This window comes from Colobus angolensis, unplaced genomic scaffold (genome assembly GCF_000951035.1).
Source record: "Colobus angolensis palliatus isolate OR3802 unplaced genomic scaffold, Cang.pa_1.0 Scaffold400, whole genome shotgun sequence".
In the NCBI taxonomy this organism is placed as follows: domain Eukaryota; kingdom Metazoa; phylum Chordata; class Mammalia; order Primates; family Cercopithecidae; genus Colobus; species Colobus angolensis.
Window position 1 is genome coordinate 811,686 of NW_012117378.1, and position 17,189 is coordinate 828,874.

A 17,189-nucleotide genomic window follows, 5' to 3' on the forward strand; every position below is an offset into this window, starting at 1 on the left:
TATAAAACTATATATATATATATATATGTATATATGAGGTTAGCCCTAGAGAAATTTTGAAATAAACTGGTTGCAACAAACTGAGTTTATTTTGCATTTTCAATATCTTACTTTGTAAGGTTGATTAAATGCCTCAAAACTATGTCTTTTTCAGCTACAAAGAATTTTTCTCATTTGGCTTTCTTTCACATAAATAGGTTTTACAGAAGGCGACACGTGTTGTTCAGAGTGAAGTGGACAAATGTGTGGATGATATTATGAAGGAAAAAAATATTAACCCGGAGAAGGATGCCAGGTGTGCTTTTTTTTACATTATTATTTTTTTATTATGCAGTTAATAGCCTGTGAAGTATTGAGATCACACACACTGTTGTAACACTTTAGAGCTGAAGGGTTTGTGGAGATCATCTGATTCAGCGCTCTCACTTCACAAGAGGAGCAGTCGAGATCCAGAGAGGGCAGTGATAGAATCAGTACTAGAACCTGTATCTCTTGGTTTCCAGTCCAGAACTAATGCCAGTATATCATCTGCCTTTGGTGGGTCTTATGTTAAACTGAAAGCCAGGAAATGCTTTCTAAATAGATATACGAACCCCAAGCTATGAAAGACTTTATTGTGATAAGAAGGTGTGCTTTTTAAAAATAATTTTATTATTTTTAGTTTTAAAATCTGCATGAAGATGTGCTTACTTCAGATAACTGGTTATAAACAGCTCTATTTGGATGTAGAAAGTGTGAGGAAAAGGCCATATGATTCTGATAACCTACAACATGAAGAGCTACTCATGAAGGTAAATTTCTGTTTTCTTTATGTGGAGTTGTTGAACACTAGAAAAATAAATCAGGCTTCAGCTAAGTAAAGTCTGTGCAAATTCTAGAGGCTTATATGGCTAGGCTTATATGGTTTCTTTGCCCTTAGAGAATTTTATTATGCTGGATTTCATTGATATGGAAAGATTTTTAGTTAGCAATTTTTATAATTTTCTGATAAGCATTATTATAAATATGTAATATGTTTTTATGAATAAATATATTCAAATAAATTTTACTTTAATGTTTTTAATTCTGAAATAAAAACCTATAGAGATCTTTTCAACCAAAAAGTACATGTCTACAAGTTTCAAATTTTTCTCCTACTTTTTATACAAACTGCTCATATAAGTTACGCTTTTTTTTAGCTACTTACAAATTGAAAACATGCGTATCCCTTTTCAGATTATTATGTCCAATCTTTTGGGACTTACAGAATGTTAATTGCCAAGTAATGCCACAAAAGATTTAAACTTTATGAAAGTAAAAATTATTTACTTAGAATTTTTCTATTTCTTATTTCTAAAGTCTAAATGCATAAAGCCAATGAGGTGCCAAAATTAAAGCGTAATAGACCTAGAGTAAGCTTTACAGATATCTAGACTAGTCCCTTTGTTTGAGGGATGAAGATTCTAAGGACCAGGGAGAGGAAGCGATTTGCTTTAGTCCTAGAATGATAGGGACTGGAACACAGCTGAATCTCCTGCCCATCCTCTACACCTGTTCCAATTTTATTTGAAAATGGTTAAAGAAAGTAGCACATTGCACTTGAAATTAGGAGTTCTGTGGAAACAAACATTGATACTATCTAAGTAACACTAAGCAATACAAGTTTAAAAACAATGAAGGATTTTTTTTGCTTTTCAGGAAAAGTGTATTTTGTTAAATGAGGATAATATAAATATGTATCTCAAAGGGTTATTATATGGATGAGTTTTTATATTTAAAGTGTTTAAAATAGTACCTGGGACTTACTGAGGATTAACTGCTATTTCTGTCCCCATTGTCATCGTTATTCCTTTCATGTTAGGCCCCTGCTACACAATACCGTTCCTTTTGAGGGAAAAAAGTACAACTCCTAGCCCTCTAGTCCAGGGAATTTTACCTTGGTGCTTCATGGTGAAATTCAGTTCTACACTACACATACTCAGCAGTTCTACACTACACGTACTCAGCAGTTCTACACTACACATACTCACCAGTCTACACTACACATACTCAGCAGTCTACACTACACATACTCACCAGTCTACACTACACATACTCAGCAGTCTACACTACACATACTCACCAGTCTACACTACACATACTCAGCAGTTCTACACTACACATACTCACCAGTCTACACTACACATACTCACCAGTCTACACAACACATACTCAGCAGTTCTACATTACACGTACTCAACAGGGTAAAGAGCTGTGTAATCCGTCTTGCTTTAAGTGTAGTTCAAGGACCACATTTACTAGAGTTAACTAGTGTTCAGTATGTAGATTCCAAAGTTCCACCTTAGACTTACAAAAATTACAATCTCCAGGAATGGAACCCAGAAATTGAATATTCATGCATATTAAATTTTTAATACTAGTGGTTCTACACTGTGGCTCTCACCACGTCACTGAGACCTTATCATTGGCATAATCAAACTCCTTGCAGAATTCATGGAGAGAGGCTAATGTAAGCAAGTCACATGTGTTGGTAATAAAAGTAGTGACCAGGTAAACCTAATCTAATGCTTGGATTTAGCTTCAGAGCCAGTCTTGACCCTGTTTTAAAACATGGTCACAAGTCTTCACATTTTATTTTAGGTAACAGAATACTCCTTTCATTAGGGGTCCTTATTCAACAATGCCTGAAATGGTAATGAAATGGGAAAAAATGCAAGTATTTCTGTTTTGCAAATTTTCACAAACCTTTTTTAGTCAACTTCTGTAAGTGTCTTTCATTTGATGGCTTGTATTGAATTTAAACAATAAATTTTCTTTATTTTGCATTGATTAGTTTGTTGGTATGTAATATTTGATAGCTGTTGTTGTTGTTGTTGTTGTTTTTGTTTTTGAGATGGAGTCTCACTCTGTCACCCAGGCTGGAGTGCAGTGGTACGATCTTGGCTCACTGCAAGCTCCGCCTCCCAGGTTCACGCCATTCTCCTGCCTCAGCCTCCTGAGTAGCTGGGACTACAGGTGCCCGCCACCACGCCTGGCTAATTTTTTGTATTTTTAGTAGAGACAGGATTTCACCATGTTAGCCAGAATGGCCTTGATCTCTTGACCTCGTGATCCGCCCACTTTGGCCTCCCAAAGTACTGGGATTACAGGCGTGAGCCACCACACCCAGCTTGATAGTTGTTCTTAAATCCTCATCCTTAAAGATATTTATTTAAAACCAAATTATATTTTTTTAAACTGAAAATCTGTAAAACAAGTTGGAATGCTATCAGTATCATTTCTTCATCCTCTTAGACCTATTTTCATTCTGATTAAGCACTATTAACCCACCATTATAATAGAGCCTATTTAACTGTACGGTATCTGAAGCAAGGGCTAAGTTCCTAAAATACTGTGTTCTTCTCAAGCAAGCAGTTTACCAGTTCTGGACATATCTGTATTAATTAGTAAATAAAGACGTCTCATTGTTTTATATTTTTGTGTATTATTTGTTTTCAAAATCTGTTCTTTATACCAGTCTTTTTAATGGGAATAAATGTGCTGCATGTTTTAGGATAATTGAAAAATGTTCTAAAGTCTTTGCTTAACCTGTGATTTTTCTACAAAAGTTATTTGATAGCATTAAATTACTAGTTATAAGCTATGAGAAATAAAATGTCTTAATAATGGAAATATGTTTTTACAGCTTTGGAATCTTCTAATGCCCACGAAGAAGTTAAATGCTAGAATCTCCAAGCAGTGGGCTGAAATTGGTTTCCAGGGTGATGATCCCAAGACAGACTTCCGAGGCATGGGCATACTTGGATTAATCAATCTTGTGTAAGTGAAAGTGAACTTTCTTTTCTTCCCGAAATGAAATTACATGTAATCTCTGATCTAGTTACTTCTAATAAGAAGTGATCTAGTTGATTCATACTATCTCTGAATTTTAATAATTGCAGTGCTAGAAGTATTTGCTAATGTGTTGACAACAATATGAAGATATTGGAGGCCAGGCACATGGCTCATGCCTGTAATCCCAGCACTTTGGGAGGCTGAGGCCAGAGGATCACTTGAGGCCGGAAGTTTGAGACCAATCTGAGCAATATAGTGAGACTCTGTCTCTACAAAAATAATTAGCCAGGCATGGTGGCATTTGCCTGTAGTCCAGCCACTTGGGAGGCTGAGGCAGAAGGACTGCCTGAGCCCAGGAATTCAAGTTTACAGTGAGTCATGATTGTGCCACCTCCAACCAGAGTGACAGAGCAAGACCCTGTCTTTAAAAAAAAAAAAAAAGACATTGGTGGAAATATACTTGTGTTTGTGATTTCTTTACTTACCAATGCTTTCCTGTCCTTTTTCTTTCTGATCTCCATTCTGATACCTCTTAAAGAATTATGTATCCTCCTACTGCCTTTATTCACTTGCTTTTTCTCTCTGGGCTTCCTGATTCTATTTTGGCAAATATAACCAGGTAAGGTGATAATAAAGTCTCTTTACTCTTTACATATGTTCTTCACCACCTGTGACAACTTACCTACCTGCATTCCTGACTTTGTATAGACTACCATATGAACTTTCTCTCCTTTATCTTCTTTAATACTTACGATTAGCTACATGTGTGAAACCCCAAATGCATAACTCAAGTCACAATTGATAGCCAAAACTATTCTAGAAGATGGCCTGGAAGATTAATTTCCTCCCATAAGGATATGCAAATGTACAAATTGTAGTGTTTGGGTCTGTCCATGAAATTGTGATTTATAGACTATGAAATGTCTAGAATGGGAAGGTGATTTATAGACTATGAAATGTCTAGCCTATTAAAGTTTGGATAATTCTTACTGTGAAAAATTCCTGAAATTGGCTAAATTAGGTTAATTTTGATGGTTTTTCTTATTGTGTATAGATGTTTATTTTTCACCATTTGATACTGTTAAGACAGGTTAATTAAATTCAGGAAGGAAATTAAAAGTTGTTCTTTATTACAGATTGAATATTTTAAGAGTAGTTTGACTATTAATGCAATGCTGAATTATTACAAAAATGAAATATAGTCAACTGAAGGCATTTTAGAGTCAATCTAGGGAAAAAGTAGAAAAATTAGAGTACTTAGGAAAGCATTGCATTAAGCAAGACTTTTGAAACTGTTTTGGTGTTTACAGATCCCTTAGGGAATCTGATGAAAACTTTGTATACTCTTTCCCCGGGAAACATGTACACAGAAAAAGTTGTCCATAATGTAAGATGGTTCCTGGATTCCCCTTCATTCATAAATTATCATTAATTCATGGACTTCTAAGTTAACAGCCCCTGGTGTAATGGGTTGAAAATTAGAGCCAGTGAAGAAATAAGGAAGTTTATATTAATACTCTGTAGAAGAATAAAGAGGGAAGAGTTAATTAGAAATTTCTATGCTTTATGAAAATGTCAATGATTTTGTCCTCTAAAATGTAAAACCATGGACATTTATTTTTTATTTTTATCTTCATATGAGCATTGTGTGTGTGTGTCTATCATTTAGAGGTGATCCTAAGGTTAAATAGATTTGGTATAGGCCAAAAGGATGTATGTGCCTACAAATAGATAGTTCCATATCCATCTCTCTTGTGCTACTAATACTTCTATTTTATAGCTAGTATTTTAGTTAGATGATTGATGAAGCAAAAGATTGTTGATTCCCTTCTGATTGCACTGAAAATGGCACTAAACAACACAGACTTAAATTGTAGTGGAAGGAATGAACCTAGGTGAAAGGAAGAGTGTCCTAACAGGTACATATTGACTCTTCTATAGAACTAGAACCAGCAAAGAAACAAAAAGAACCCAATTTTTTTTTTTGAGGTAGTCTCTTTTTATATTATCTATTTATTAAAGTACTTTACAGTCTTGTCAACGGCCTATATTCTGTACTACATAGGCCTGATAGCTTAGGAAATTTTGACTGAGAAGCATTGGTGAATCACTGAAGTGATTTGAGACAGATATCAGGATACTCATGGCAATACTAGGACTATCATTTTGACAGTAGCTTTTTAAATTGGGTCTGGATATCTTATATTGGAATAGCATACATTCGTTTGATTGTTTTTCTTAAACTTTTTAGGTATTTCAGTGAAAATTACACTAGTGAAGCTCATCAGATTCTTTCCCGTTCAAATCATCCAAAACTAGGGTAAGCTGGGTATATTAAAGAAGCTGTAATCTCTCACATTTATAATGCTTAGATGATTTTGAAGGTATATCAAAGTATTTCTTAAAATGAAGTATTTAATAAGAACTTTGTAAAGAATATTACATGATACATTATTTTTAAGGATAAATGTGATTGTAAACCAATTTTGTATGTATTTCAGTATATTTTTATCACAAGATATAGTTTATCTATACAATGGAGATAAGGGCCCTTATAAAATCTTTTTGAGAAATAGATTTGAAGATAGGAATAGGAAATAGTTTGGAAAAATAATAGGAAAATGGGAAATAGCTTTGAAAATTATAAAGTGAAATGCAAACTAAGGTGGTTTTATTAGCCCTACCATTATTTTTTAAAATATTCTGGTGGTATCTAATGTTTGAAAAAGCATAGTAACAATGTTAGATCGTAAAAATAAGTACCCTGATAATGGAGAAGAAAATGTCAGATTATCCAGTGTATTTTAGAAATCATTGAGATTTGGTGTCTGTAGTCCCCTGACCCCTTTTTTTATTTAAGAATTTTAGTTTTAGATATCATGTGAACAGAGCTTTATTTTTATTCCTTAGATTATATCCAGAAAAATATACAGGCTTTAAAAAGCAAAAATGTTAAATTCTTTCTAGTATATTTTTCTTACCGTGTAGAGATTATCATAAAATCAATACTGTGTTAAACCTGAAGTCATTTTCTACTAATTCCTAACATAATTTTAATTTATTTTATGAGTTATTTGGCTAGCTGGTATAACTGGTAATGTTTCTGACATAGGTATTCTTATGCAATAGTTGGAATCAATCTTACAGAGATGGCTTATAGCTTACTGAAGAGTGAAGCTTTGAAGTTTCATCTCTATAACTTTGTTCCTGGTATACCAACAATGGAACACTTTCATCAGTTTTATTGTGAGTATTAAAATGAGTTAAAACTAGATCTGAGATAATTCTTAAACCACTAGGAATGTATAATATATATTTTAATCTGTTGCCTCTATGAAGTATATAACTTATGTTTATCATTTTATTACTTAGGGTCTTTGAAAAACAAGAAAATAGTGGAAGATGATTCCCCAAGAATATTCTGTACTTCAGTGTTTATATTTGCTGATTATAAAAGGCAGTATTTCACATGTAGACACATCTAAGATTCATGTAGTTTTTCTTTAGGCATTCATTTTCCAGCTAACTACAAAATATATTTTCCCTCTTGGATGCTGGTTAATGAATGCTGTTAAGGACAGACCATTTGCAGATTATTTTATTATTTTTGGAAGGAAATTTAATTTGGAGGAACTTTTCACCTCCCCCTGCCTTGAATTTCAAGGCCAAATTTTCTTGTGGTAGGTTAAAGGTACTAAGTAACTGTTCCTAAAGCTGTCTTTACTTTCTCTGTTCTATTCACTTTTAGTGATAATATTTGAATACTGAAGGTTTAATTGAATGAATCCATCTTCTGAAGCTATTGTTCAGAAGCAAAGAACTCAAATCTAGTTTTTTTTCACATACTACTTTTCTTGATCTTTTTCTGTCTTTAGCATGTCATTTGCATGTTGGTAGCATATAAGAAACTACTTAGATAATCGGTGGCCAAATCATAATTTCTTCATCTCCATTGTTGAAAATATCATCCATGTCTCTTTTTCGCAGAACCTTTCCTGCCTTTACTTACACCCTAATTCCAGTTTTGTCTGCATCTTAACTTTCTCTTGCATGTGTCTGTTTCTTTCCGTCCCCATTGTAACTGTACAATATCAGGCCTTTGGCCGGGTGCGGTGGCTCAAGCCTGTAATCCCAGCACTTTGGGAGGCCGAGACGGGTGGATCATGAGGTCAGGAGATCGAGACCATCCTGGCTAACACGGTGAAACCCCGTCTCTAAAAATACAAAAAAACTAGCCGGGCGAGGTGGCGGGCGCCTGTAGTCCCAGCTACTCGGGAGGCTGAGGCAGGAGAATGGTGTAAACCCGGGAAGCGGAGCTTGCAGTGAGCTGAGATCCGGCCATTGCACTCCAGCCCAGGCGACAGAGCGACAGAGCGAGACTCCGTCTCAAAAAAAAAAAAAATCAGGCCTTTGTTACTAGGTTACTGTAATAGCCTTTAGCGGTCTGTTTATGGTAACACTCTTCTATTTCTTCTCCATGTTGAAAGTATAGTTGTTTAAAATGAAAATCTCATCATTTTACTCCACTGCCAAAATTCTTCAAAGGATTCCCATTATAAGGCCCTGCATAATCTGAACCTTGGTAACCTCTCCAGACTCATCTTTTGCCATATACCAGCCCCCCCTCACCCCTACAAACTCTATAGTGGAGGCATCCCAGTCTTCTTTTTAGTTGCTCAGATATATTATGCTCTCTCTTGACTCTGTGCCTTTGCAAGTGACATTCACTTGGCCTGAACACTCTTCCAGCTCCCTCTGTTCTTTCCAGGTGATGCCTTCTCATCTTCCAAATCTCAGTTTAGACATGCTCTTCTCGGGGAAGTTTATTCATTTACTGTGTGTTAGGTGTTGTTCTAGGCCCTGGGGATATAGCAGAGAAGAAGACAAAGTCACTGCATTCAGTGAGGAGCTGTCATCTTCAGAATCAAAATTTCCCCCTAATGCAGTGTCCACCTCCAGATACTACTTCTTTTCTCTGCTCCCTTTCTTCATGAAACTTTTTCAATAATTGCTGTTTTCATTTCTTCATCTCCAGTTTTTATCTAATTCCAATTTAGTTTCTCTCTCCATGACTCTGCTCACACTGATTTTTCTCAAACACCAAGTTTTTTTGCTGCCTAATACCATTGCCATGTTTTTTCTTCATGTTATTTGATCCTTTTAGTGGCACTGGGCATAAATGACCACACGTTTCTTCTGGAAACATTATCGTGACTTTTCTGATGCCACATTCTCCTTGCTTTTTTCCTGCCCCACAGGAATTCCTGTAGACATCCACTAGCTTACTGGATGTAGGAGCACCTCAGGGCCCAGCCCTGTGCCCACTCCTCTCTTTAGCCCGCATACTTTTCCTAAGTGATACCATCTGGTCCCTTGCTTGAAATGCCAAATGTGCATTAAATGCCAAAATATATATCTTCAGCCCAACCTCTGCTTTAACCCCAGCACTGTATGTCCAGATCCTTTTTCTCCCTTAATGGATAAGGATAAAGAATCATATGGGCATGCTTACACAATGTAGGAGCCAATGCAGCATGTCTGTAAATGGAGGGACAGGTTTCAGGTCCCTAAGGACAGCATTGATGATTCTACCCAAGTGTACTGAAGATTTGCGGTAGGCATGAGATGCTTTCCTTTACCATTCCAAAGTGTCGTCGCTGGGACTTTGCTAACTCGCCTCTAATTTTTTTTAAAAAAATGAAATATATCTCTTGTTCATTAGCTACCTATTGAACATAAATATCAAAACAATTTAAAAACTCCCCAAGCAATTAAGCAGTTTCCCATATCTCAATATATACAGGAAGGTGGTAGCTTAGAAAGCAGTGCAAAATGACCTCTGTGTAGTATTTTTCCCCTAAAGACCAGGGAACTTGAGGATCTGTGGGAACTGTTGCTCTCCAGCACCCTCACACCATCTCGGCTGGCTCCTCTATAGGAAGGACATTAAAGTGTAATATCTGAGGTAGAAAAGTCATTGTAGAACCCTTTCAGTTACCTCCTGTCAGCTCAATCTATAGAGCTATAGATCATCCTGGAAACCGTGAAGCTTATGGTTTTCAATTATTTTGAGACATTAAAATGCACATGCACATATACCTATGTACCTTTTAAGCAGAAGCTTCCCGAAAACTTGATTTTCATACCCATTACCATTGGAAGTTTCACATCTTAAGTAAGGTTCTGCTTTTCTTCTTAGGAGGAACATATTCTAACTAGAATAATAACTTGAAACCTTGTCTTTTGAATGTGCATACCTTTTTTGTTAAGAGGAGTAGGATCAATTGGTTTGCACAAATTAGTTCCAAGGTCATAGTTTCTCTCCAGAAGGAAGAACGGTTAAGAGATTAGTTTCCACATTTTTTGTTTCCCTACGGTCTGCCTTCATCTCCCCCTTTTCCTTTGATCTCTCTGCCTTTGTTTTAATGCGTCCTGTGTAGGAAGGGCTGGAAACATTGGTAGGTTAGCTTTTTAGCTCCATTGTCATCTTGTACGTCCAAACTGTGAGCAGGTATCTCCCATGATTGTGGAAAGTTACTGACCACTAGTCCAGCAGGAAGGTTTAGGATTTGGGGACCTCTGTCTTCTTTATATTCCTGTCTAGGATGTCTCCATTCTAGTTTTGTAGGGCCACAATTTTAGCTGGACTTCTGGTTTGGTGGTTTCAAAAAAAAAAAAAATAGTAACCCCTCAAGTTTGTGTAACAAGAAAGTTATGCCTCAATAACAGCTTTATTGAGGTATAATTTATATACCATAGAATTTACCCATTTTAAAAATACACTTAAATGGATTTTAATGAGCTAAATTGTGTAGCCATCATCATCATCCACTTTTAGAACATTTTCATCACCCCAGTGAGGTGCAGGTTTACAGTTAATCCCCCTTCCTATGGTTTTCTTATCCTTAACCTCTGCAGTAAATACATGCAGGGAATTTCAGGTTTAGACATTTCATATGACAATTTCTACAGAGTCTAAGTGTTCCAAACATCTGGACTCAAAAGGACAAAATATGTGCGTCATGGAAAACAGCTCTGTTCCATCACTTTTTGCAAAGCTTTGGGGGTCTTATGCCAAGGATGGCCCTGCCAGTTTCCTAGAATTTCAGTAGTTTTTCCTGTGGTTTCCTGATGTCACGTTAAATCACTTTAGCTATTATAGTCTCCGTTCTTCAAGTTAGTCTTTCTCTGACACTGATTTATATTATAGGTCAACAGCCTCACTCTGAAGCATGAAGTTCCTAGTGCTTTAACTTCAGCATTTTGTTCCAGGCCCATGTAGTCATTTGAATGGGCCACATTACTGACAGTAATGAAAAAGCAATTTAAAGGACATAAGAATGGTAAATATCTAAAACATAATAACCAGATATACCGAAACAAATGGTATGGCCATGAAATTTGGATGGCTGTCTCCCTTATCATACTATGCAGAACATTAATCTCTAAATGTATTTATTGTACATCCCTGACAGTGTATAGGGGATAGAGATAGCAGATGGTATTTCTTCAGAGGCTTCATTTCTTGATATTACTTGTATATCATGGTTGACAGAAATCTCTTTTATCATATATTGAGAATAATCCAAAAATCTTTCTTAAACTGGTCTTCGTATGAAATGATATTTCAGTGTTGGAATATGATGATTTTAACCATTAATGTTTGCTTTAGGACCAATATTATTAAAATAGGATTTCCATTTTTTTCATAGTAGGCAATCATGATAGTCTAGCCACCCTTTTGTGTAAAGTCATTGGCTTTTGCAACAGAGACCACTTACAAACTGTGTGGTTTGGGGCACATCATTTAACTTCCTGCACCTCTGTTTCCTCTTTCGTAGAATGGGAATAACAGCATAGTACTTGCATCCTAGGGCTGCTCTGACAGTATATGAGCATTTAGTGAGCACTGTAGAAATATTTGAAAAAATAATTCAATAAATACATTTGATTACATACAAAGTAGGACTAGGGTGGTTTTATTTTTTTGTTTTACTTTTTAACAGCTTTATTAAAGTATATGATAAACTACACATTATGATAAACTGCACATATTTAAATGTGCATGATTTGATAAGTTTTAACATATGTATACACCTGTGAAACCATCTCCATGATCCAAATGGTGAATATAATCACCACCTCTGAAAGTTTTTATGTGCTCCTTGGTAATCTATGCCTCTTGCCCCTCCCCCTGCCATCCTAGGTACCACTTTTTTTTTGTCACTATAGAGGAGTTTGCATTTATTTTCTAGAATTGTATTTAAGTGAAATCATGCAGTTTTTACTCATTTTGGTCTGGTTTCTTTCTGCATAATTTGTTATGTGTATTAATAGCTTTTTTTACTTGTTACTTTTTTAAATTGACAAATTAGCTCATTTATTTTTATTGCTGAGCAATATTCCATTATATGCTACACATTGTTTATGTACTTGTTGATAGATATTTTGATGTTGGGTGGTTTTAAATTCATGTTTAAGTTTACATATGTGTGTGTGTGTGTATATAAACAAGTTCAGTTTCATGAAATACCTTTAACATTTTGAGGGTTAATTTGGCTACCATAATGACGATATTGAAAGCCAAAAATGTGAAGCCGATTTAGAGTGGATTTTTTTTTTTTAAAGAAAAGATGCTGATAGCTCATTGAAAAAAAAAGTAGAAATAACTCTTAGATTTAGAAATCAAGAATTAAGTAGGAAATAGCTTTTTACCACATGCATGACCTTAGCTTGCTTCCCTTTTCTAACCTCCAATTCCTGTTTCATGTGTAATTGGGCATAATACTCATCTTAGACTATAAGGATTAAATTTAATAATGTGTTAAGCACCTAGCATAAAGCCTGGAACATTGTAGGCTCTCATTAAATGTTAATAACTATGAAAATAGACTAAAATGGCTTATTGACTAATTGGGGTCATAGGCCATTTTATCATCAGAAATAAATTTGAGCTGATTTTCCACAGCATACCAACAGATTCATTGTGACCAATATAAATAAAATGTTCACAGGGTGATTCATGTGCAAGAAAATCATTAAAATTATCTTTTTGGAAAAAAAAAAAGTAGGAAATAGCTTTCCTGCACTTTAGCCTTATCCAACATTTTCTCATTACTTGCATTTTTGTGCTTCAGAGGTTTCTCGGGAAACTTCTCAAGGTATCTTTTGAAAGTACTACATCTTTTTTTTTTTTTTTTTTTGAGATAGGGTCTCACTCTGTCACCCAAGCTGGAGTGCAGTGGTGCAATCATGGCTCACTGAAGCCGTGACCTCCTGGGCTCAAGTGATCCCTTCACCTCAGCCTCCCAAGTAGCTGGGACAACAGGCGCATCCCACCATGCCTGGCTAATTTTTGTACTTTTTGCAGATACGGGGTTTTGCCATATTGTCCAGGCTAGTCTCTTAAATAAAGTGCTGAGAGTTCAGGCATGGTCACTGCTCCCGGCTGAAAGTCCTGCATCTTTTAAGCTTGAGGGACGTTGTTGATTTTTGAGACCAATAGTAAATGCACACTAAATCGTTTATTGAAATTGCTGTTCATTTTGAACATACAGAAACATTTCTTATTTAGTCCCTCAGGCTTCTAATAGTTTTGAGATTACTTTTGATTATTGTATTCTAATATGGAATTTAAAGGATGGTTATATATACTTTGTAAAAATGAGATGGTTTGAATGTGATTCCAACATTGAGGACTAAATGTTTTGTTTTTCTTTAACTGTAGGTTATCTTGTCTATGAATTTGACAAGTTTTGGTTTGAAGAAGAACCAGAAAGCATTATGTATTTCAACTTGTATAGAGAGAAGTTTCATGAAAAGATTAAAGGACTTTTACTGGATTGTAATGTAGCACTTACTTTAAAAGTATAAATCATCCACTGTATCTTCTATTTCTACCACATTTTGCACATTCAACAGAATTTATATGTTGTAATGGAATTATCTGATCAATTACACTCTTATATATAATTTCCTACAAAAATATTTCAGAAATTCTATTTAAGAAAGCTAGTGGACAATCAGTGTATGTTTACAATTGTTTATACACTGTTCTCCAAAGGTACCTTATCCTTCCAAAGATCCCCTCTGTAGAGTCATGCGAACTACAGTTTGGAACTTGGGACTTAGCCCGTTGGTGTAAAAGTATAAATCAGGTATTTGTATTAAATTGTTGGTTAAAATGTGTAAAATCAATTTTCATTTTTATGTGTTGTGGGATCAAGTTGGTATCTTTTTTCAAAGCTCTTTTAAGATTTTTTTTGGTTTTTAGTTTGGGAATGGCTGTTTTTAATTTTCTTTGATTTTTATTTCTAGGGTAATTAACAGGAAGAGTGTTTATGATTTTCTTTGTTTGCATCTTAATTACATGTCATAATGTTGCTTCATTAGTAGCAAACAGAGCAGAGATACGGCAGAGAGAATAAAGAATTATGGCCTCCTTTTGGGTTTCTGTGATTATTGAGCATAACTGATGAGAGAATGACAGTATTGGTGACTAGCTTTTTTGTTTTTAAATAACACACTTTAAAATGCCACAGTGTTATTTGAAAGCCTAAAGGCATTTTCTCATCTTCAGTATTTGCTTTTTATCAGTTGTAGAAAAGAACCTTAATGTTTTCTTCTGTAGCTATGTATGTTTATGAAACTGCTTTACTTGGGTATGAAACTTCTCTACCTATGTGTGTTTATGAAAAGAGATGTATTTGCCAAGAAAATCTTGATTATATAAAAGACAAAAAGACTATAAAAGACAGTTTTTATTTAAATAAAACTGTCTTTGAAACTTAAGAGAGTTTAAGTTTTAAAAAAAATCTCAAACATCATTGGTTTATTTGACTTACTGTTAACTCTTGCTTCTCTTTGACTCCATGGTGTTTTTAGATAACGATGTATGAACTTTATGTTAACGGTTTGTGGGATACTAAAATAGCTTGAAGATGACATGATGACTGTGCATTTTATATAGTTTTATTCTCCTAAAATCTCAGGAGGGCAGCAAGTGCTTTCAAGGATTATATAGTGATGAGATTCTTATGGGAATGATTTCTTCTTGGTGTGTTTTACACATTTGTACTGATAGCAAAACTAAAGTTTAAAGCAGGAAAGTTTAAGTTCTCCTTAAATCCTACAGAAACCAACCTTTTGAAGACATAATTTCATCTAAAACATGATGATATTTAGCACACCTTTTAATGTGGGTGTATATCAAGTGTTTAAGGACTGGCTCGTATATAATAGAGCAAGACCTCAGACTTTTTAAATATTTGCTCATGTCTGTTGACCTTTCTCTTTCAAACTTGTTAAAGAGAAGAGTGGTAAGACATATCCAATTGGAAAATAAGACGCAGTGTTGTATAGCACATACATTTAAAGTGCATGCGTTAAAATTAGTTTCTCAATAAGATAAAATTATTTTAAAATTTTGGTTCCTTTTATTACCGTAGTGGCAATTTAGCTTTTCAGTATTACAGGAATTTAAAAATTGGTTTCTTGTAGGGGACATCTCAACTTTGGAAATGTCTTCACTTAATTTTTTTTTTTTTTTTTTTTGAGACGGAGTCTCGCTCTGTTGCCGGGGCTAGAGTGCAGTGGCCGGATCTCAGCTCACTGCAAGCTCCGCCTCCCGGGTTTACGCCATTCTCCTGCCTCAGCCTCCCGAGTAGCTGGGACTACAGGCGCCCGCCACCTCGCCCGGCTAGATTTTTGTATTTTTTTAATAGAGACGGGGTTTCACCGTGTTATCCAGGATGGTCTCAATCTCCTGACCTCGTGATCCGCCCGTCTCGGCCTCCCAAAGTGCTGGGATTACAGGCTTGAGCCACCGCGCCCGGCTTAATTTTTAAAAAATATTTTCATGCTTTATTGTCCAGCTATATGATATATCGCAAAATCCTGACAAGTTCATTGTATTAAGGTATTAATTATTACATGGAAAGCAATTCTGTTCATCTTTTGATGTTTGTGCTGAAAATGCTTTGTATTTTGATCCTCCAACAGCAGAGAGCTTGAACTGATTTAAACCTTTGTCAGTGTACTTAAGAATGCTTTAAGTATGGAAGGGGAAAATTTTAAGTAATTAAGTTTTTTCCCTTCTAGGAAGAAAAACTATGATGATGTTAAGAAAATGTCGGTATAAAGTTTGCTCAATAATATGTTCTTTAAATCCACCTCCATATGTACGTTATAAGTATCATTCTATTTTTGCTTAAAATAATCTGCATCCATTTCAGATAGTTTTACAGCAAATTGATCTAAAAGCCACTATTAAATTCTAGGTTTGAGTCTAGAAGCCAAGCAAAATGTCACCAATGTCAGTTGTAAATTAGAATGCAACATGGGCCTTCAGACTCTTGATAGTGATATACATGAAAACAGAAATATAATTGCGTCTACCTTCCTACTTTCCCCTTTGACATATGTAGTTGGAATTTTATGTAGTCTTAAAATCCATATTTAGAATCTTACCTATTTCTATAATGATTAGTAAATTGCCAAAGTAGTGATAGAATATTGTGGCATTGAAATAGCCAAAAAATTATGTTAGTTTTAGCATCAAAAAAGTAAATAAATGTTGAAATGAATTTTTGTATATGCCAGATTGAAGAGAGTGTGCCAGTGACAGGAAGTAGTCTAAAAAATTGACAGTTATGGTTTTAATAGGGTCTGAAAGACAATCTTTAAAGAAATGGGAGAAATCAGGGGGTATCAGTGAACCTATACCAACCTCTCTTTGTACATAAATACGGTGATGTAGCTAGATATAAAAATCAGTGTCTTACTGGCACCATTTACAGTTTAGAAAACAATCTTTTTCTTGAAAATTCCCATCTGATTCATATTTTTAGGAGCTACTTGGATTTGTATGTATTTTTTCTACATGAAAATATATGTACTCTTCACTTTTGTTCCAGTATTATAATTGCTCATGTACTCTTTCTCCCCTTTGAGAACATTCAGTGAAATATAAGTTCATCAAAGATTTGCTCAAAGGAGAAGCATCACATGAGTATGGAAAGTAGATGCTTGCAGCCAGAACAGAAAAGGTTACACATGATCATGATAGATAGGAGGTTTGACTTGGAGGGCCATAATGTTTATTATCTTTCTTGAAATAATGGGGACCAGTAGCTGTTTTCTCAGGATAAATGGTCTACTCCACTTCTCCATGAACAGGTGTGGGGAGGCTTACTTTCCATTTTCGTATTTATACACCTCTCTACAAAAGCAATTTTTAATGAAGATTAGTGGAATTGTTAAAAATCTGAGAGGAATCATGACTGGAGGTGTTTTGGGTTTTTTTCTGTATTCAGTTTTTAATGAGAAAAGTTTTAAATGTAGTACAGGTAAGACCCGACTACCACCTTACTAGTATA

At 35.1% G+C, this 17,189-nt stretch overlaps 1 protein-coding gene across 1 annotated transcript in view; it reads left to right on the top strand.

The window, feature by feature from the left end:
• ELMOD2 (ELMO/CED-12 domain containing 2) overlaps positions 1-14,757 on the top strand; it is a 22,521-nt gene extending 7,764 nt beyond the window's left edge. The window contains exons 4-9 of the mRNA XM_011955804.1: positions 198-295; positions 662-791; positions 3,665-3,798; positions 6,065-6,133; positions 6,926-7,059; positions 13,541-14,757. Of these exons, the coding sequence (XP_011811194.1) occupies positions 198-295; positions 662-791; positions 3,665-3,798; positions 6,065-6,133; positions 6,926-7,059; positions 13,541-13,686 (711 nt within the window). The 3' untranslated portion in view covers positions 13,687-14,757. The remainder of the gene's footprint in view (positions 1-197; positions 296-661; positions 792-3,664; positions 3,799-6,064; positions 6,134-6,925; positions 7,060-13,540) is intronic.
• Positions 14,758-17,189: the final 2,432 nt, after the last annotated feature.